The sequence below is a fragment of the Schistocerca serialis genome, chromosome 8 (genome assembly GCF_023864345.2).
Source record: "Schistocerca serialis cubense isolate TAMUIC-IGC-003099 chromosome 8, iqSchSeri2.2, whole genome shotgun sequence".
In the NCBI taxonomy this organism is placed as follows: Eukaryota; Metazoa; Arthropoda; class Insecta; order Orthoptera; family Acrididae; genus Schistocerca; species Schistocerca serialis.
The window spans coordinates 365,161,573-365,183,165 of NC_064645.1; the positions used below are offsets into that span (position 1 = coordinate 365,161,573).

A 21,593-nucleotide genomic window follows, 5' to 3' on the forward strand; every position below is an offset into this window, starting at 1 on the left:
AGCTTTGTTGCAAATAGAATTTGCAGTGATGACGTAATAAATTAAAACATCAAGCTTCATGAGACAATTTTTCACGCATCTCAGTGTGTATGACGTTACATCTCCTGAGTTGTGTGTCGTGCATTGATATACCCTCTATGACAGAAGGGTACCAAGAAGGACTTATCCAAATGGGACGGAAATCGGTACATGTGATGTACATGTACAGAGAAACAAATGATAACAATTTCGCAAAAAAAAATTGATTATTTATTCAAGAGAAAGAGCTTCAGAAATTCAGCAACTAATTCCGCAGTTCACGGTCATGCGGTAGCGTTCTCGCTACCCGCTCCCGGGTTCCCGGGTTCGATTCCCGGCGGGGTCAGGGATTTTCTCTGCCTCGTGATGACTGGGTGTTGTGTGATGTCCTTAGGTTAGTTAGGTTTAAGTAGTTCTAAGTTCTAGGGGACTGATGACCATAGCTGTTAAGTCCCATAGTGCTCAGAGCCATTTGAACCATTTTTTTTCAGCAAGTCAGTAACGCATTGGTCCACCTCTGACCCTTACACAAGCAGTAATTCGGCTTCGCTCTGATTGACAGCGTTGTTGGATGTCCATCTGATGGATGTCGTGCCGAATTCCGTCCAGCTGACGCGTTAGATCGTCAAAATCCTGAGCTGGTTGAAGTGTCCTGTCCATAATGCTCCAAACGTTCTCAGTTGGGTAGGGATCCGTCCACCTTGCTGGCCAAAGTAGAGTCTGGAAAGCGCGAAGACAAGCAGTAGAATCTCTCGCCGTATGCAGTCGGGCATTATCTTGCTGAAATATAAGCCCAGGATGGTTTGCCATGAAGGGCATCAAAATGGGGCGTATAATATCGTCGGTGTACCGCTATGCTGTAAGGGTGCCACGGACCATCAAACCGGTTGAACTATAAAAACAAATTGCACCCCAGAACATCACTCCTGGTTGCCGGAACGAATGGCAGCTGACAGTCATGTTGGTATCCCACCGCCGTCCAGGGCGTCTCCAGACACGTTTTCGGCCTGGAATTTCATTGACTGGGATGGAATTGTCTTCAGTGATGAGTCCCCGCTTTGAATTAAGCCCCAGTGACCAAAGAAGACGAGTGTGTGGACCCCCCAGTCAGTACTGGAATACCAACCTCGCTGTCGCCCGCTGTAAGGCCTGACAAGCAGGGGTGATGGTCTGGGGTGCCATTTAATTTCATAGCGGGACCCATTTGGTTGTCATGCACGGCAGTCGATCTCTGGTCTTTATGCTGGCAATTAATCGGCTTGGCCTTGATTGATAGAATTGGTGGATGTTGCGAGCATTCAAAAAAAAAAAAAACAAAAAAAAAACTACGTACCCTCTGACTCAATGTTGAACCATTAAAAGTTTTGGCTGGTTTCGTTGCCTAAGGGCTGGGATACGTAGTTGCCGCATTGCAAGCCAAATACTGCTGAGTCTACAGTATACAATATGAATATACACATGAATCGAATGGTCGAAGGTTCCTATCACTCGGCAATTACGTAATTTGAATGAATAGACATTTATAAACGAAAGATTGCAATTAAGTAAAATCTTCAGGTGCTATTCTTAACGACTTGAAATGATGAGAAAGACAGTAGACGTACCTATAAGACCGTCCGGTTGGCCGTGCGGTCTAACGCACGGCTTTCCGGACGGGAAGGAGCGCCTGGTCCCTGGCACGAATCCGCCCGGAGGATTTGTGTCGAGATACAAACAGAGACATAGACGAATAAATATATTTATAAGCATGCTCCTACAGGTTTCTCGTGTAGCTGCGGAGTACTTATGGCCTGACGCTATCGATAGTAATCAGCCACTTTGACTTCCAATAACTCATTTTCTATTCAAGTTTCATGTCTGTAGTTTATACCAATTTGGGTTTACACTAATAGCTTTCTAAAGACACGTCGTCTGATGAAACTGTTTAGATTCTGGAAATTCGTTGCTGGGTGTTACTTGTATAATTTACAGTCAGGTACTAAACTTTAAACTAATAAAGATATTGAAAATCTGATCACACCAGCAGACTCATAGTGCAAATAATGGTAATGTACATGTTTCTTTTTTGAGGTATCATGATTCATCTGGCTACTATTAATTTCTGTATGAACTGCGCGATGTCTGCCATTATGGTCTCACAAAGTCCGCCATCTTTGGCACTACTGGCGTGGACATCTCCTTCATCGACACAAAGCACTGTCCTCGTCACTGCGTCAACATGGAATTCCCAGCCACGCGGTCCCTGGACCCTGGCTAACGTTCGGCACCACCCAGCCACCGACAAGTTGGGCCCGCTGAGACGCCCCAGTGTGGCCACACCAACTCCGAACCTAGAATATTTTCAGGGAGCCACAACTCGCTTGTTGCCTCACAATGTCCACCTGAGGGATATCGTGCCAAATTCCGACCAATCGAAGCGTTAGATCGTCAAAATCCCGAGTTGGTTGAAGGGCCCCTGTCCATAATGCTCCAAACGTCCTCAGTTAGGCAGAAATCCGGCGACCCTGCTGGAGAAGGAAGAGCTTGTAAATCACTAACACAAGCAATTAAATCTCTAGTTGCATGTGGGTGGGCATTTCCTTGCTGAAATGTAAGCCTAGGATGGCTTGTCATGAAGGACAACAAAAAATATGTGTAGAATATCGTTGGTATACCGCTGTGTTGTTAGGATCCATGGATGACAAGCACCCAAGATCATTGCTCCCGGTTGTCTGGCCGTATGGTGTGGACAGTCAGGTCTGCGTCCCACGGCTGTTCAGGGCGTCTCCACTTAGGTCTTCGTTGGTCATTGGGGGCTTAATTCGACGCGGGACTCAGCAATGAAGACAATTTTACTCCAGTCAATGATATTCCAGGCCAAAGACGTACATGTTCATCACTTCTACCGATTTCAACCCCATTCGGATAATTCCGTCGTGGTGCGTCTTTTTTTTGGTCTTAGAGTAGTTTTGTAGGTACGTTCAGTGTTATGTGTGAATACTGTATGCAAAACGTGGCGCGAAATAAATTTAGTAGTAAAAAAGCAGTGAATTACAACGTCACACCTAATGCGGCAGTTTCACTGCATGAACAACGAAATGTAGAAAGCAATGAACTCTACGCGACATTATTTTGTGGAGATTTTCAGCGACAATAAATTTCGCTCGGATATGAAATTATGCCTAAAGTTTGTTGCAAGACACTAAATACTTTCATTCTCAATTAATGGATGAATAAAGTCTGGGAATTTACACATAGTGAGCTACATTTGTTTTTCACCCCATCCCCGCCCATTTTGTAGGTAAGTGATTCTTTACCAAATGTCGATTGTTCCCAGACAGGAAGTGACTTGTGAGCCAAGTTCGATTGAAATCTATTTAGATCTATTTAGTGGTTTAAGAGGACATGTGGAACATACACTCCTGGAAATGGAAAAAAGAACACATTGACACCGGTGTGTCAGACCCACCATACTTGCTCCGGACACTGCGAGAGGGCTGTACAAGCAATGATCACACGCACGGCACAGCGGACACACCAGGAACCGCGGTGTTGGCCGTCGAATGGCGCTAGCTGCGCAGCATTTGTGCACCGCCGCCGTCAGTGTCAGCCAGTTTGCCGTGGCATACGGAGCTCCATCGCAGTCTTTAACACTGGTAGCATGCCGCGACAACGTGGACGTGAACCGTATGTGCAGTTGACGGACTTTGAGCGAGGGCGTATAGTGGGCATGCGGGAGGCCGGGTGGACGTACCGCCGAATTGCTCAACACGTGGGGCGTGAGGTCTCCACAGTACATCGATGTTGTCGCCAGTGGTCGGCGGAAGGTGCACGTGCCCGTCGACCTGGGACCGGACCGCAGCGACGCACGGATGCACGCCAAGACCGTAGGATCCTACGCAGTGCCGTAGGGGACCGCACCGCCACTTCCCAGCAAATTAGGGACACTGTTGCTCCTGGGGTATCGGCGAGGACCATTCGCAACCGCCTCCATGAAGCTGGGCTACGGTACCGCACACCGTTAGGCCGTCTTCCGCTCACGCCCCAACATCGTGCAGCCCGCCTCCAGTGGTGTCGCGACAGGCGTGAATGGAGGGACGAATGGAGACGTGTCGTCTTCAGCGATGAGAGTCGCTTCTGCCTTGGCGCCAATGATGGTCGTATGCGTGTTTGGTGCCGTGCAGGTGAGCGCCACAATCAGGACTGCATACGACCGAGGCACACAGGGCCAACACCCGGCATCATGGTGTGGGGAGCGATCTCCTACACTGGCCGTACACCACTGGTGATCGTCGAGGGGACACTGAATAGTGCACGGTACATCCAAACCGTCATCGAACCCATCGTTCTACCATTCCTAGACCGGCAAGGGAACTTGCTGTTCCAACAGGACAATGCACGTCCGCATGTATCCCGTGCCACCCAACGTGCTCTAGAAGGTGTAAGTCAACTACCCTGGCCAGCAAGATCTCCGGATCTGTCCCCCATTGAGCATGTTTGGGACTGGATGAAGCGTTGTCTCACGCGGTCTGCACGTGCAGCACGAACGCTGGTCCAACTGAGGCGCCAGGTGGAAATGACATGGCAAGCCGTTCCACAGGACTACATCCAGCCTCTCTACGATCGTCTCCATGGGAGAATAGCAGCCTGCATTGCTGCGAAAGGTGGATATACACTGTACTAGTGCCGAGATTGTGCATGCTCTGTTGCCTGTGTCTATGTGCCTGTGGTTCTGTCAGTGTGATCATGTGATGTATCTGACCCCAGGAATGTGTCAATAAAGTTTCCCCTTCCTGGGACAATGAATTCACGATGTTCTTATTTCAATTTCCAGGAGTGTATATATATGAGTATACATACAAATATACCAGTTTTATATACTGACGAGCCCAAATGTGCCCCAGGGAACTGTGATAGTACCACTGTTATCCTCTATATACATAAATGATCTGGCGGACAGGGTGGGCAGCAATCTGCGGTTGTTTGCTGATGATGCTGTGGTGTACGGTAAGGTGTCGAAGTTGTGTGACTGTAAGAAGACACAAGTCGATTTAGATATAAGTTCCAGTTCGTGTGATGAATGGCAACTAGCTATAAATGTGGAAAAATGTAAGTTAATGCGGATAGGAAGAATAAGCCAGTAATGTTCGTATACAGTATTACTAGTGTCCTACTTGACATAGTCAAGTCTTCAAAATCTGGGCGTCACGTTGCAAAGTAATATGAAATGGAACGAACATGAGAGACCTGCGGTAAGGAAGGTGAATGGTCTATTTCTGTTTATTGAGAGAATTTTAGGAAAGAGTTGTTCAGCTGAAAAGGAGGCCGCATATGGGATGCTGGTGCGGCTATTCTTGAGTACTGCTAGAGTATTTGGGGTGTGTACCAGGTCGAATTGAAGGAAGACATCGAAGAAATTCAGAGGCGGGCTGCTAGATTTTTTCCGGTAGGTTCGAACAACAGTGATGTGTTATGGAGATGCTTCGGAAACTCAAATGGGACTCGCTGGAGGGAAGGCGATGTTCTTTTCTAGAAACACTATTGAGAAAATTTAGAGAACTGCCACCAACATACATTGCCGTAAGGACAACGAAGGTAAGATACGAAAAATTAGGGCTCATACGGAGGTATATAGATAATCGATTTTCCCTCGCTCTAGTTGCGAATGCAAGAGGAAAGGAAATGATTTGTAATGGTACAGGGTACTCTCCGCCACGCACCGTACGTTGGCTTGCGGAGTATGTATGTAGATGTAGATGTTGACGCATGTGGCAGAAGTCTTTGTGTGGCAGCTGGAAGAGGAAGGAAGTTAGTTACTGACAAGGTTGCAACATGCAGCACTAGCCCCAGGCAGTGCTAGCGCTCATGCAGTGTCACGAGAATTGTCAACAGCGCGAAAATTTTTGCGATCTATTTCACTCTGGTACCTGTTCAAGATCCAGACTGTGTATCAACTGAAACCTCATGATCCACAGCAGCATTCTGAATTTGCTCTTCAGTATCTGGCATGGATCGAAGTTGATGGCATATGGCCAGGCAATATTCTGTGAAGTGACAAAGCATATTTTAAACTGCAGAGTGTAATGAACACACAGCCCTGCCGAACTGGGGTACTGTTAAACCGCTTGCTGGGCACGAAGAGCCACAACACTCGCCGTATGTGACTGTGTGGCGTGGTTCACAAGCACCTTTATTCTTGGTCAGTGCTTCTTTGAAGAGAATAGACCCAGAGGGCCTATCAGGTTACTGTAACGTCTGCACGTTATCGAGATCTCCTTGTACATCATGTGATTCCTGCTTTAGAACAGAGCAACTGTATGGAAACCACTGTTTTCGTGCAAGATGTCATGTCACTCGTCCAATGAAATAGGGCAGTTGGTATTGTTATTGTATTGTTAAAAATACCGGGAGTGCAATATATCGATACTTAAAAAAATCATAATCTGTCCTCGACATACCATGAAATTATAAATATACCGACGGAAAAAGATATCGACGTACCAGCCCAAAAAAAGAAAATCGGCTCACATTGTAAATATACTGCCAGTTTTAGAGCTGTATATTTAAGTACTTATTTATTATTGAATATTCTGTACTTCAACAAGCTAGCAGCTTCGTTATCACCCTCAAAGCAAGAATTGAAAGGAAAACGATGCACATTCACGTTTGGTGATAACCATCTTGCTGACAATGGTAACTGCATGAAAGTGGCACAATAAAAAGTGTCCGATGGGTCCGTCGTTCGGTTTCGTCAAACATCAGATTTGTCTGGAACACTTCATGTCGACTTCCCTGTTTATTCATTTCTGCAAACGGCAGCAGCCTTGCAGCTGTAGTGTCAAAATTGCGTGGTGAAGTTAAACGTTGCAGTTTTCTGTTGGTAGCGCCGAGCGCCGATTCAGTCAGCATTGCCCCTCAAACGTCCACGCCCACCGCAAAGACCAGTCTTGTCATTTAGATATTTGTTGATCAGTTTCAGCTACTGGTTTCGAAGAATGCCGATGTGAAGAAATAGTGCAGTAGTTGAGTAAAACATTGTTTTTTAACGCAACTGGTGTGCTATTTGTTCATATCGGAAATCTTGTTATACCATTTCCCCCCCCCAGTGCAATAGGAATCTTCTTTTGTGCCACATATACTTGCTCCACACAGTGAAAGAGAAAGGATGTGATGAAAGCTCAAAAAACCATAAGTCTCCTTTACACAGTGAAAGTAAAATTACGTTCTACTACTGTTTCAAAAGAATTATTTCGAATATTTATCGAAAATTGCGGAAGAAATATAATATGAAATTAAAATATCAGCATTCAATATTCCCAATTTGATATCGATACAACGGTTAAAACTTATCGCCAATATATATCGATACGTTTCGGGAAGAATATCGATATTCTATGAACAGCCCTACAGTGAAATATCTGCTCAACCTTTGCAAGTAGGCTGTTTAGGTTTTTATGTTGGTAACGCCACGTAGCGCTCTATATAAAAATCACTGACTGTGCTTTGTGAAGCCTGTTAACAGCGCGTAGCGTTGCGCAGTTGGAGGTGAGCCGCCAGAAGTGGTGGATGTGGGGAGAGAAATGGCGGAGTTTTGAGAACGGGTGATCTGGACGTGTGTCCATCAGAGACAGTAAATTTGTAAGACTGGATGCCATGAACTGCAATATATATTATGACTTTTGAACACTATTAAGCTGGCAGTAGTGGCGCTCGCTGTATTGCACTAGTTCGAGTAACGAAGATTTTTGTGAGGTAAGTGATTTGTGAAAGGTATAGGTTAATGTCAGTCAGGGCCATTCTTTTGTAGGGATTATTGAAAGTCAGATTGCATTGTGCTAAAAAAATATTGTGTGTCATTTTAAGCATAGTCATTTATAATTTTTCTAAGGGGATGTTTCAAATGTCGACCCTTAGCCTAGGATACCCCACCGGAATCTTCTGATTTTTTCTTGTAGTTTCTGTAATTAGTGTAGCTATTGTTTATTGCTAGTGCATAATTATAGAGAGAATTTCCTTAGTAGTTGTAGTTTTTCATTGTTGTACAGTAAAACAGTTGTGGCATGCATGTAGATTTGCACCCAGTATTTCGCAGCTGCGCTTGCAATTAACGAGATATTATTTTCAATGCTATGTTAATGTGTTTTCTTATTTTGCTCTTCAAATTGTGCTTTTTTGTGTTATCGAGTGAAATATTGTGACAATAATGGCGTGTGAAAAACGTAATATTAGGCTCCAAAGTAAACTGAGAAATGACAGTGAAGACGAAAGCAGTGTGTTAGCGTCACCGTGTAATGAATTAACTAATGTTCAAACTAGTAATTTGGTAACTGTGCATAGGGGAATGGAGCGGGGTGCAAATAATGGTGTAGACAGTGAAACAATTAGTGAACAGGGAAGCATTATCGATCGATCGGTCGGCAACAGCTCACCTCAGGGATCCAAAAAGATAGGACACAATTTCGCAAATACTGTAGATTCAGGTTTTGGGTCCTCACCGTTTTCTCAAATAAGTCAAGACACATTTTCTGCTTGTCAAAATGTGAATGTTGCCGGTGCAAATTCACTGCCGAATAGCACTGAGGAACATGTTTCAGACACCAGTGCATTGTTATTACAATTAATACAACAAATCGGACAAAAGCTTCAAAAGTTAGATGCAGTGGAGCAAAATCTTCAAAAGTTGGACACGATGGAACAAAATCAGAGACAAACACAGCAAAAGCTTCAGAATTTAGACACAATGGAACAAAATCTTCGAAAGTTAGACACAATGGAACAAAATCTTCAAAAGTTAGACACCACGCTGGAACAAACACGTGAAGATTTAACTACCGAGTGACATAACATCGAATCGAAATGTCAAAAAGTCTGTAATGAAGTAAAACACAGATTTGTGAGCATTTTCAACCTATTTCTTCGCAGCATGAAAATGCATTACAGAATCACGAAGCAGCCATAAAAGAACTGCAAACTATTGTTCATGTAAATCACGAGACCTTGCGGGTAAAATTGACTCAGTTGCATCTATGAATTCGGTTACGCTACTTGCAAAAACGCAGGAAAACTTAAAGGACACAGTAGATACTCTGAAAATTGGTTCAGAAAGACACATGGAGGAAATTAGTTCATTATCAGATAAAGTAGTCGAACTTTCGGATCAGCTAAATAATTTATCTACGAAGGTAGATGATAATCTGAATGACACAAGACCAGTAGTCTTTAATGATACAGAAGAGTATGAACAAATTAGGAAATTCAAACAAAATCAGAGTCAGATTAATACGCAACACCAAAGAGAAATCCGGGAAGTACAAGATCAGTTGACATAGGTAATACAAGAATTACGTATTTCAGAAGACACTCACGCTCCATTCCAGGAAGAGGGACATAGAAATACGTAACAGCCACAAAAAAATAACACAGGGCGCTTCGGAAATTGTGAAAGAAATTGGCTAGGTACACCGAATTTTGAGATGGAACCGCCGAAACGACGTAACAGTGACCGACATGCGACTCGCCGACATGATGATTTTGACTATAAGCTGTTTATTACTACACCTAAATTCAAAACATTTAAGAATTCCGGCAACAACATTCATCCACAAGCATGGCTTCATCAATTCTCTCATTGTTTTCCTCACAACTGGTTATTAGAGCACAGATTAGAATTTATGTGTGGCTATTTAGAGAATGAACCAGCTGTAAGAATGCGATCGGTCATTCACGATTGTTGCAGTGAAGGAGAATTTTATCATACCTTCCTCTCAGCATGTTGGTCTCAAGCTACACAAGACCGAGTAAAACATAGCATCATAATGATGAAACATTTCGAACAATCTGAATTTTCCAGTCTTGTGAAATATTTTGATGACATGTTGCACAAGAATCAGTATCTGTCAAACCCATACAGCCCCTCAGAACTCATCCGCATTTGCTTAATCAAATTGCCTGAACATTTACGACATATTATTTTGGCAGGACGTTGCAAAGACGACATTGAAGCTTTTCAGGGACTGTTACAAGAATTGGAAATTGACACTGACAATCGCGGGACGCGAAAACAGGAACACAACAATTACAGGTCACATCCGTCACAATTCCGTGATGAAAGAAATAATAACTGGACACGACAAGGCTATTCTTACAGCGTAAGACCAAAACAGACACCACCCGTATGGCAACCGTTGGCAGAGTAGTAATAATTACGGGGGAAGATCACCTCTCGGCGGGAATGACTATCACAGAGACAATCAGAGTAACAGACAATATGGAAACCAAAATAATTATTATCAAGGGAGACGGAATAACGTCAGACGCAACGGTCCACCGCGCAGTTATGATTATGGGAGAAATTCTCCACCACATGACCGACAAAAAAGAAACTATGTAAACTACCGACAAAACGACAGACCTGAATTTCATCAAAACTGGCGGGCTTCAAACAGGGCAGGGCCCTCTCGACAAGGTGAATTTGTAGAAGTTAGATCTCCAAATCCCAATAACGACGCGCGCCAACAAAGAGACAATAGGCAATGACTCACACCGCAGGCAGCCACAAAACATACTTATGAAGCTGACGATGTAGCTGCCGTGACTAATAATTACGTAAAAATGGAAGACATTAGGGACTTCTTACTCCATGAACACTACGTAAAACATAATAACATTGCATATCCTGTGATTCACATTACAGTAAATGACGTAAAATTTATGGTAGTACTTGACTCTGGCAGTCCCATTTCAGTAATTAGTGAAACAGCCTTTAGCAAATGCAACATATCGAACGATTGCCCCACACTTCCGTTACATAAGATTAAATTACAAGGTGCAATCATTGGAAAAAGTGTAGATGTACACCAACAAACCAACTTAGAATTCTTTTGTCAAAGCCACAGCTTCTCTGTGAACTTTCTTATTGTTCCATTATTGTCGACGGATATTATATTGGGAGTAGACTTTTTGAATGAATACAAAGCAATCTTAAACTTTCACGATGCTGAAGTAAGTTTAGAGAAAGAAGGTAAGCCAATAGCTTTGAAATTTGAAGATTGGCTCTCAAACCATGACGAGAAAATTAATCGGCTTTACCTTCTGTTAGACAACAGTTCGGAATTTTCGACGGAACTAGACACTAACAATCACTCTGCAAGTAATGACAGGGATGATATCGACGCCATATTTGATACTAATGAGTTAATTCAGAATAAAATTCAAACAATTGAGAACTGTAATGACACTGATAGGCAGGACCTTTCTGAGATTTTACAAGCACATTCCACAGTTTTTACTCACAAAACACGAATAATCAAGTGATTTCAATACCAATGTCGTGTTCGTGAGCATACTAAATTTTGTGTTAGACCATATGTAATTCCAGCACATTATAGGTACCGTGTTAGAACAGAAATACAATCTATGCTTGACGAGGGCATTATTGAGCCTGCAATAAGCTCATACAACAATCCATTACATGTTGTTGAGAAGAAAAATGGATCGATCAGGCTTGTCTTAGAGTCGAGACAAATCAATACTATCATCATTCCTGAAACAGACAGGCCACAAATGATGGAAGAACTTCTTCAAAATTTTAGTGGTGTAAAAGTGTTGTCTTCTATTGATCTCAGATCCAGCTTTTATCAGATCGATCTTCATCCAGAATGTAGAAAATGACACAGCTTTTCTTTGTTTCGGAGTTTGTTATCAATTTCGGAAACTTCCTTTTGGTTTGAACATTTCTTCGGCAGCATTCATTCGTGGGCTAAATTCCATATTACCTGATTTCTTAAAACGTCACATCACCTTATATGTGGATTATATTCTAATAGCAGAAGCCTCATGGGAACAACATAATCGCATCCTCACCAGTTTGTTACGTATTTTTGCAGAATATGGAATTACAGTTAACTTGGAAAGTCTGAATTCGGTAGGTCAAAGGTGAGGTTTTTGGGACATATTATTTCTTCTGAAGGCATTCAGTCAGATCCTGAAAAGTTAGAAGCAATCAGAGCCATTCCAGGTCCATCCACAAAAAAACAAGTCCGCAGTTTTCTAGGTCTCGTAAATTTTTACCGTCGTTTTCTGAATATGCAAATTCTAGTTAAACCAAAACTTTGTTCTCTCACTGGAAAAAATACTATTTGGAACTGGAATGAACAAGCACAGTTGGAATTCAATTCTTCGAAAGAATCACTACTTAATGCGCCAATACTAGCTCATCCAGATCTGCCACAAAATTTCTGCCTTAGCACGGATTCTTCTATAGTCGGTCTTGGTGCCCATTTATTTCAACAAGCCATAGAAAATGACACTGCTGTTCAGAAAACATTGCTTTTGCTAGCTGAGTGCTAACAACATCTGAAAAAAATTATTCCGTTACTGAATTAGAAGCTTTGGCTATCGTTTGGGCATTTAACAAATTCCGTTTCTTTCTTTCTGCTAAGCACGTGAAAGTATACAGTGATCATCGTGCATTACAATTTCTTGTTGTTTGTTGTTGTGGTCTTCAGTCCTGAGACTGGTTTGATGCAGCTCTCCATGCTACTCTATCCTGTGCAAGCTTCTTCATCTCCCAGTACCTACTGCAACCTACATCCTTCTGAATCTGCTTAGTGTATTCATCTCTTGGTCTCCCTCTACGATTTTTACCCTCCACGCTGCCCTCCAATACTAAATTGGTGATCCCTTGATGCCTCAGAACATGTCCTACCAACCGATCCCTTCTTCTGGTCAAGTTGTGCCACAAACTCCTCTTCTCCCCAATCATATTCAGTACCTCCTCATTGGTTATGTGATCTACCCATCTAATCTTCAGCATTCTTCTGTAGCACCACATTTCGAAAGCTTCTATTCTCTTCTTGTCCAAACTATTTACCGTCCATGTTTCACTTCCATACATGGCTGCACTCCATACAAATACTTTCAGAAATGACTTCCTGACACTTAAATCAATACTCGATGTTAACAAATTTCTCTTCTTCAGAAACGCTTTCCTTGCCATTGCCAGTCTACATTTTATATCCTCTCTACTTCGACCATCATCAGTTATTTTGCTCCCCAAATAGCAAAACTCCTTTACTACTTTAAGTGTCTCATTTCCTAATTTAATTTCCTCAGAATCACCCGACTTAATTTGACTACATTCCATTATCCTCGTTTTGCTTTTGTTGATGTTCATCTTATATCCTCCCTTCAAGACACCATCCATTCCGCTCAACTGCTCTTCCAAGTCCTTTGCTGTCTCTGACAGAATTACAATGTCATCGGCGAACCTCAAAGTTTTTATTTCTTCTCCATGGATTTTAATACCTACTCCGAATTTTTCTTTTGTTTCCTTTACTGCTTGCTCAATATACAGATTGAACAACATCGGGGAGAGGCTACAACCCTGTCTTACTCCCTTCCCAACCACTGCTTCCCTTTCATGTCCCTCGACTCTTATAACTGCCATCTGGTTTCTGTACAAATTGTAAATAGCCTTTCGCTCCCTGTATTTTACCCCTGCCACCTTCAGAATCTGAAAGGGAGTATTCCAGTCAACATTGTCAAAAGCTTTCTCTAAGTCTACAAATGCTAGAAACGTAGGTTTGCCTTTCCTTAATCTTTCTTCTAAGATAAGTCGTAAGGTCAGTATTGCCTCACGTGTTCCAGTATTTCTACGAAATCCAAACTGATCTTCCCCGAGGTCGGCTTCTACTAGTTTTTCCATTCGTCTGTAAAGAATTCGTGTTAGTATTTTGCAGCTGTGGCTTATTAAACTGATTGTTCGATAATTCCCACTATATCTAACTTTAACCTATCCATTTCCCTTTTCAAATTTTCTAACCTACCTGCCCGATTAAGGGACCTGACATTCCACGCTCCAATCCGTAGAACGCCAGTTTTCTTTCTCCTGATAACGACATCCTCTTGAGTAGTCCCCGCCCGGAGATCCGAATGGGGGACTATTTTACCTCCGGAATATTTTACCCAAGAGGACGCCATCATCATTTAATCATACAGTAAAGCCGCATGCCCTCGGGAAAAATTACAGCCGTAGTTTCCCCTTGCTTTCAGCCGTTCGCAGTACCAGCACAGTAAGGCCATTTTGGTTATTGTTACAAGGCAAGATCAGTCAATCATCCAGACTGTTGCCCTTGCAACTACTGAAAAGGCTCCTTTCTTATGTCTTCAAAATTAAATCATGACAGGTTAAAACGTTGGGCATTGTTTCTGCAAGAATTCCACTTCACAATAGTCTACATTCCCGGCGAGGAGAACATTGTTGCGGACGCACTGTCACGCGCACCGGCTGGACTTGAGAAAAGTAACACAGAAGGCAACCTCGAGAAAAATTTCAGTATTCTTTACATTCAGAAAGTCGCCTTTGAAAACTTCATCACCTCATCCTTAAAGGACATTGCTCATGGACAAGATAAAGAACCGATTTGGAAAGACATAAAAAGTAAATGGCATGAAAAGACACACACTCGGTATTATTATCTGGTTAGAAACAACATAATTTTAAAACGCTGCACTGTTGATGACAATCTATAGGTACTTTGCATTCCAGACGATTTTGTTAATAAGCTCATTTGGTACATTCATTTCAGCTACGCACATTTTGGTCCACGAAAATGTTATCATATTCTTCGAACGACTTGTTATTTTAACAATATGGAAAAGAGAATTCGAAGAGTTTTGTCTATATGTAAACTTTGTCAAAAGGCGAAACCAACTACTATCTCCCATCGTGCTCCGTTGTTTCCTATCATTCCTTCTAAATTAAAAGAATTTGCTGCTGTTGATCTCTTGGAACCCCTTGTCAGAACATCGAATGGATTTTCGTACGTTCTAGTCGCTGTTGAACTTACTTCAATATTTGTTTCTTTCACTCCGTTACGTAAAGTCACTGGACAGTCTGTATCCAACGCCTTTGTTAAAAATTTCTTATGTGAAGTTGGACACGTTAGTAAAGTCATTTCAAATAACGGACCGCAATTCAGATCTGCTGTTTGGTCACGCATGCTTCGGAACCATAAAATCAAACCTGTTTTTATTTCATTGTACTCACCACATTGTAACCCATTTGAACAGATTATGAAAGAAATCAATAAGCTTTGCAGACTTTATTGTCACAGAAAGCATCAGCATTGGGACAGATATTTACACTTATTTCAAAACGTGCTGAATGAAATGCCTCATGACTCCACTGCTTTACCACCAATTCTTGTACTGAAGAATGAAGAACCACCCAACAGATTCAGAGAGCTTGTACCTTTCCCGAATACATGTAAACTTCGACACAAAGACATAATTGATTTGGCTATTAAAAATATAAAATCTGCAGCAGACAAAAGGAGAAAACTATACGGCAAAGCAAATGCAAAGAAATTATATATTGGTCAGAAAGTTCTCATTAAAGCTTATTCATTGTCACATAAGAAGCAACACTTGAGTAACAAATTCTTTCTGATTTACAATGGACCTTACAGAATCCGACGTATACCACATGATAATTGCGTTGAAGTTGAAATTCTGCGTACTAGGAAGAGTAAAGGATTGCACCACATTTCACATGTAAATCCATTTATTGAAAGATAATCTGCTTTTTAACTTAGTCTTTGCCATACAATTTTTCAATTCACGCTACCAGTACAATTTGTCACACTGAGAAACTGTAAACATGCAACAATGTTTTGAAGTTAACTATCCAGTCTAGAACCTAGGGAACATATTTAGACAGTATTTACGAGTGCATTGTTATAGTGAACAGATGACACAGTGTTATTGTGTGTGTACATTCTTGCTTGTTAGTTGCACGATTATGTAACGACTATAAGGCTCACATATACCAGTACTGCTAATGAGATTTTAATGCAGCATTTTGGTTTACTTGAAAATACATTCTGGATTTAAAGTACTTTCTGAGAGATACCAGATGACACAGTGGTTAGTTTATTTGACAGCTACACAATATATCACGATGCTACTAATGTGTGACACAATTTACATCTTTGCTTTTGCGGTGTATCTGTTTTATCTCTGCACAGTTTTTCTGAATTCTTCTGGAAAGGAAAACATGTTTTAGTAGTAACTTTGTGGTATAGCTATAATGAGACAGACTTTTCCATCAACAACACGTTACAGTACAGTAATTACTCCATGACGGCAATAAGCGTAATAACTAAGATATCTATACGCATAGCATTTCACTTTTGTTTATTACGAGGTAAGTACATTGACTTCTACAGAACTTTGATTATGGACGACGATAATTATGACACTTGGCACATTCATACCGTTAAGTAACGACAGAGATTATCTTACAACAAGACGCACAGTTAAGCGCTAAAGGACTCGTATTTGAGTGATTAATTTTATTTTTAAAGATTTTTGAATCACAAAGATACAAAGGTTTTCCGTGATACATTTCATTCCATTGCTGTAATCTGTAACACCTGACAGTATAATTACATTAATCCTCAGGGGGATACACGCCTACTTTGTGTACCATGTGTTTGGCAAGCACAAGGAGCCCTAGCTAATATGGTATTTGCTTATACAACTTTACACATCGGTACCATATTTCTCTAACACAGAATTACACAGCTATCTGACTATTTAATTGAGAAACAAACATTTTTTTACTACATTAGTGACAGATGTTTATGTAATTACACAGCTGGATAACTTCACACTTATGAAATTGTATTTTGTCTGTACTTTGTGAACTGTTCATATTTTTTCGGAACCATTGTGATGCTATGAGAGCTTTGAATGTCGTATTTGGTAAGGAATCATGATTTTTGAAGTACATTTGAGGTAGATGACTTTATTGAAGGTCTTGAAATTATGAAAGAAGCTGCGATGATTTTGAGATGTGATTGATCTGTTATGATGTTATTATTACGATGACGATGTGTATTATGCTCTTGAGGTATGTTTATGATCAATAAGATGATGCTACCGTATATGAGGAATGTGATTACGTGTTTATATGTATATGAATAATGAATAGAAGTTAGAGACTCTGGTTTGTGAAAAAGGATGTTGGAACCAAGAATCGTACTTTAAGAGTTATGAGTTGTTTGTCCATGTGTGAATGTATCAGAACACTGCTATTCATGAGATTTCGTTTCTACAGATTTCTACTGTAACTTTTCGACCTGTGAAACTTTTTTACATGAGACTGTCACTGCTGTCATAAATATTTCGGTAAGAAAGTTAAGTGACCTTCACGTAATGCATCGTGGGCGCCCAGCTGTGCCACCTGCCTGGAGATAAAGCCATTAGGTGGAGAAATAGAGACCATTATCCTCGCTGTTGACATTCCTTTGTAGAAAGCATCGCAAATACGACACGCTCATTACTTGGAAACATATCGTACTTTGCGCTATTTACTGAAATGTTTATGAACTGATGGGAAATATTCTTACATTTGCACACCCGATTATGACAAGTGTCTTTCTATGAGAGTTGAGAGAATTTCTATTAACTTATGAAATGCTACATGACTATTGAATGATATTTTTATGCTTCGCTTTAGATAGTTGCTTATTTAATTTGATATCTGGTTCCAGCTGTGTTGCAGCATTGGTTTTATAAAATAAAATTAAATGCATTTGCTAATGTGAAAACTTGCTGTCAACAGATCTATTAAATAATAATTTTATGATCCAAATTTTTCGAAAAAGGAGCACTTGGAAAGGAAAGAACAATAAGAAGGGACTAATAACAGTAACTGCATACATAATTTTGTTTTCAAGTACTTGGTAATTTCTTTTGTAGAATAAGTTGTGGTGCACCATTTAAACACATAGACATTAAGATGTGAACAGACATTTCCCTTATCTGTATTGTTGTCTTTAGTGTACTATTTTTTCTGCTTGAGCTCTGTCATGTTTAGATATAAGTTATAGTATTTGCTGCTGCTGTTTGCCAGGCATAGTGCTACTGAATTTCACTTTGTATTACTACTGATTTATTTTTCTTGTTTGCTGCACAGTGCCTTATATTAGTTGTAATATTGCAATTGCTTTGTTAATTTAGATTTACTGCTGCTAGCTTTGCCAATTTGCATTTTTTGTCATTGCTGTTTGTGTTAATTTGTTGTGTGCTGCTGCATTGCCTCATCCCTTAGTATATATATCTGAGCTCATTAGATTTAAGTTAGCTTAAGAGGGGGGTAGACTATACAAGAGAATGAGTTTCAATGAATTGGAAGAAATGCATTGAGAAGTTATACGAAAAAAGTTTGTAAAAAAAAGGGTACTGTACAATGAAGAATAAAGATTTGGACGGTGATATGAATAGAATACAGAAAGCAGGTATTGGTAGGACTTTTTGGAAATAATGATGAATGAAGGAGATCTCCAAGAAGTAAAGAAAGTTTTGTTTGGAAAATACTGCAGTCAAATAAACCCTGTCTTTTCCTTTTCTGTTACTCCACTATGTGTTTGTGTGCCCTTGTGTGTTTGTGTTTTTCCTTTCTTTATGTGTTTAGCTGATGAGAGTTATGTTGCAGAATTTTTCTAATACTATGTTATTTACTTTGTAAAGATGTTTAGACATTATTTAGTCTGTTCTGTTTTAATGCTCATGTGTGAAATTAATGGTTAGAAACTATTCTCATTATTTTATTTATTTACTTATGTCATAATTCCTGTAACACTGATGTATCTGTTTATTTCTATTCTTTTGTAAAGCCTGTGCTACTACAAATGTTATCTGTATTGTTATGTTCTTTAATGATGTATTTTGTACCTTTGGTATTGTATTCTCATGTTATAAAATTGTAATTGACGCCAGTTCATCAAATTAAGTAACTTGTAAGCATTCATTTCACTGCACATATTTCTGTTGGTCATAGTATATGCACAATATGTGGAAAAAAGAGGACTGTTAGTGTTTGGACGTGTGTTAATAATTCAGCAAGGGACTGATAACAGCATTGCTGGTTCTAAGGACAATTCCAAAAACTTTGTGAGTGCACAAGTGGTGGTTTATGGACTTGCTATATTCTCCGCAAGACTCTTCGATGCTGATTGTGCACCTGCACAGTCACAACACATGGCTGCTGGCCGTCTCTACAAGAACTACAGTGGGTCTGCATCTTTGATGGCCCACCAATACCATTATTTCTACAAGGACTGCAGTGGGTCTGCACCTCTGGTGGCCCACCAATACCGTAATCTCTACCAGGACTACAGTGGGTCTGCTCTGTGATGACCTACCTACCAATATTCTTCAAAACTTCGACTGACTCTGCTGTGGCCCATTACCTGTCTGCATGTCAGGAGTCAGTACTGTCTTTCCTTTGGAAGGACAACACTAGTTCTTCAAGACTGCATGGAAATCCACTACTTCTGTGTGCATTTTCTTTTACTGCCCAGGCGTTGTGCATAAAATTGTAATTAATCGTGTGATGAATGATCAGGACTGTCTTCAAAACTTCGACTGACTCTGCTGTGGCCCATTACCTGTCTATATGTCAGGAGTCAGCACTGTCTTTCCTTTGGAAGGACAACACTAGTTCTTCAAGACTGCATGGAAATCCACTACTTCTGTGTGCATTTTCTTTTACTGCCCAGGCGTTGTGCATAAAATTGTAATTAATCGTGTGATGAATGATCAGGAATGTCTTTATGGACTGTGAGAAAATCTTTGCTTTTGACCAACAGTGTATCAATAAGTGTGTGCATTTGATTTCTTTGTTATTGTAACTATGAAAATTTTTTTCAAATCTGTATTGGCCACTGCCCAAAACAATTTGTAAAATTTTTTGTGGGGAGCATGGGGGCTATGTAAGTAGGCTGTTTAGGTTTTTATATTGGTAACGCCACGTAGCGCTCCATATGAAAATCACTGACTGTGCTGTGTGAAGGCTGTGGTTGGTTTGGATTGTTGGAGTATATGCTATTGTAATTGTTGGAGGTGAGCCGCCAGCAGTGGTGGATGTGGGGAGAGAAATGGCGGAGTTTTGAGAACGGATGATCTGGACGTGTGTCCATCAGAGACAGTAAATTTGTATTACTGGATGCCGTGAACTGCTAAATATATTATGACTTTTGAACACTATTACGGTGGCAGTAGTGGCGCTCGCTGTATTGCAGTAGTTCGAGTAACGAAGATTTTTGTGAGGTAAGTGACTTGTGAAAGGTATAGGTTAATGTTACTCAGGGCCATTCTTTTGTAGGGATAGTTGAAAGTCATATTGCATTGCGCTAAAAAATATTGTGTGTCATTTTAAGCACAATCATTTAAAATTTTTCTAAGGGGACGTTTCACCTTCCATGATCGTGTTAGTCCCTGATCTGAATCCATGTGACTTTCGCCTCTGGGGATATCTAAAAGAACACGTTTACAGGGGACATGTTCAGTCTCTGCCTGTTCTGAAGGCCACTATACAGGAACGAGTTGCTCAGATTCCATTAGAACTGCTGGGTGCTAATGATGACGTCTTTTTATGGGTGGTGCATCAGGTCGACGTCTCCGGTGCTCATATTGAACAAATTGTGTAAGCTGCTGTTAATAATAAAATCAATGTTACGCTTTTTTCACTTGTTTGGCCTTTTTGCCCACGTCCTGTTCCTAAGTCACTATATATGGAAACATTGCTAAACGTCTTTCTCGCATTCACAGCGCCAGATTTGTACATGGTGGCCAAAATTGGAACTATTTTTTTCCAGCATAAATGAGTTCCACATTAACGCATTAGCATATCTATCAAATTCTACTGTTGTACGATAATTAAAGCACACACTGGAACTCCGTGCACTTTAATTACAATGAACACGTTCTAGAAAGTGGGCTAATAGCCGTAAACCTAGCTCCAACAAAAAATAAATCTTCTGTCGAAAGTAGGCCATTGACAAGTGAGTGTTGGTGTACAATCGTTTTACTTACTTCAAAATAAGCTGGTGGTGTTGTATGTTCTTCACCAGTGAGCGGTACATCAGTTCGTGAGCATTGGCTGTAGCGTCAAGTGCACTCGTGCTTTTGTGATTCTCTCGGTGGTATTCATACTGCTGGGTGCTCGGTATTCCCTTCTCCACAAGAGGAGATGCTTTTCCATTCCAACGCGTTGCAGAGTTGTCAGCGGCCTTCAGAGGGAATGTATCGATGGGGTGCAGTCGCACCGCCTCGAGGTTGTCGTTGAGTATGTGCAGCTCGGCGGCCACGGCGATCATGAGGACGATGAAGAACATGTCCAGGCAGACGCTGGCCTCCACGGACAGGGTGACGGCGACTGCCTGGAAGGTGCACAGCAGCTCATAGGCAGGCGTCGCGTGGATGTCCAGCGGCAGCCACGCGGGCAGCGGTGTGTTCTGGCCGCCAGACAACAGCGGCTCCATGGCCCACATCGCGATCGGCACCGCCGTGATCACCTGCACACCACACCGCCCTCTCAGCTGGCGAGTGGTCCACAATACACACCACCAGTTACATACTCTGAATAGCCAAAAAAAAAAACAAAAAAAACTGGTACACCTGCGTAACATTGTGTAGGGGCCCCCGCGAGCACAAGGAAGTGCCACAACATGACGTGGCGTGGACTCGACCAATGTCTGAAGTGAAATGTGACAATTAAATCATGACCCTAAGCTGTCGACAGGCGT

The 21,593-nt window shown here is 41.3% G+C and overlaps 1 protein-coding gene across 1 annotated transcript in view; it reads right to left on the reverse strand.

Moving 5' to 3' along the window:
• LOC126417019 (odorant receptor Or1-like) overlaps nt 1-21,338 on the reverse strand; it is a 144,138-nt gene extending 122,800 nt beyond the window's left edge. The window contains exon 1 of the mRNA XM_050084908.1: nt 20,881-21,338. Within this exon, the coding sequence (XP_049940865.1) occupies nt 20,881-21,338 (458 nt within the window). The remainder of the gene's footprint in view (nt 1-20,880) is intronic.
• Nucleotides 21,339-21,593: the final 255 nt, after the last annotated feature.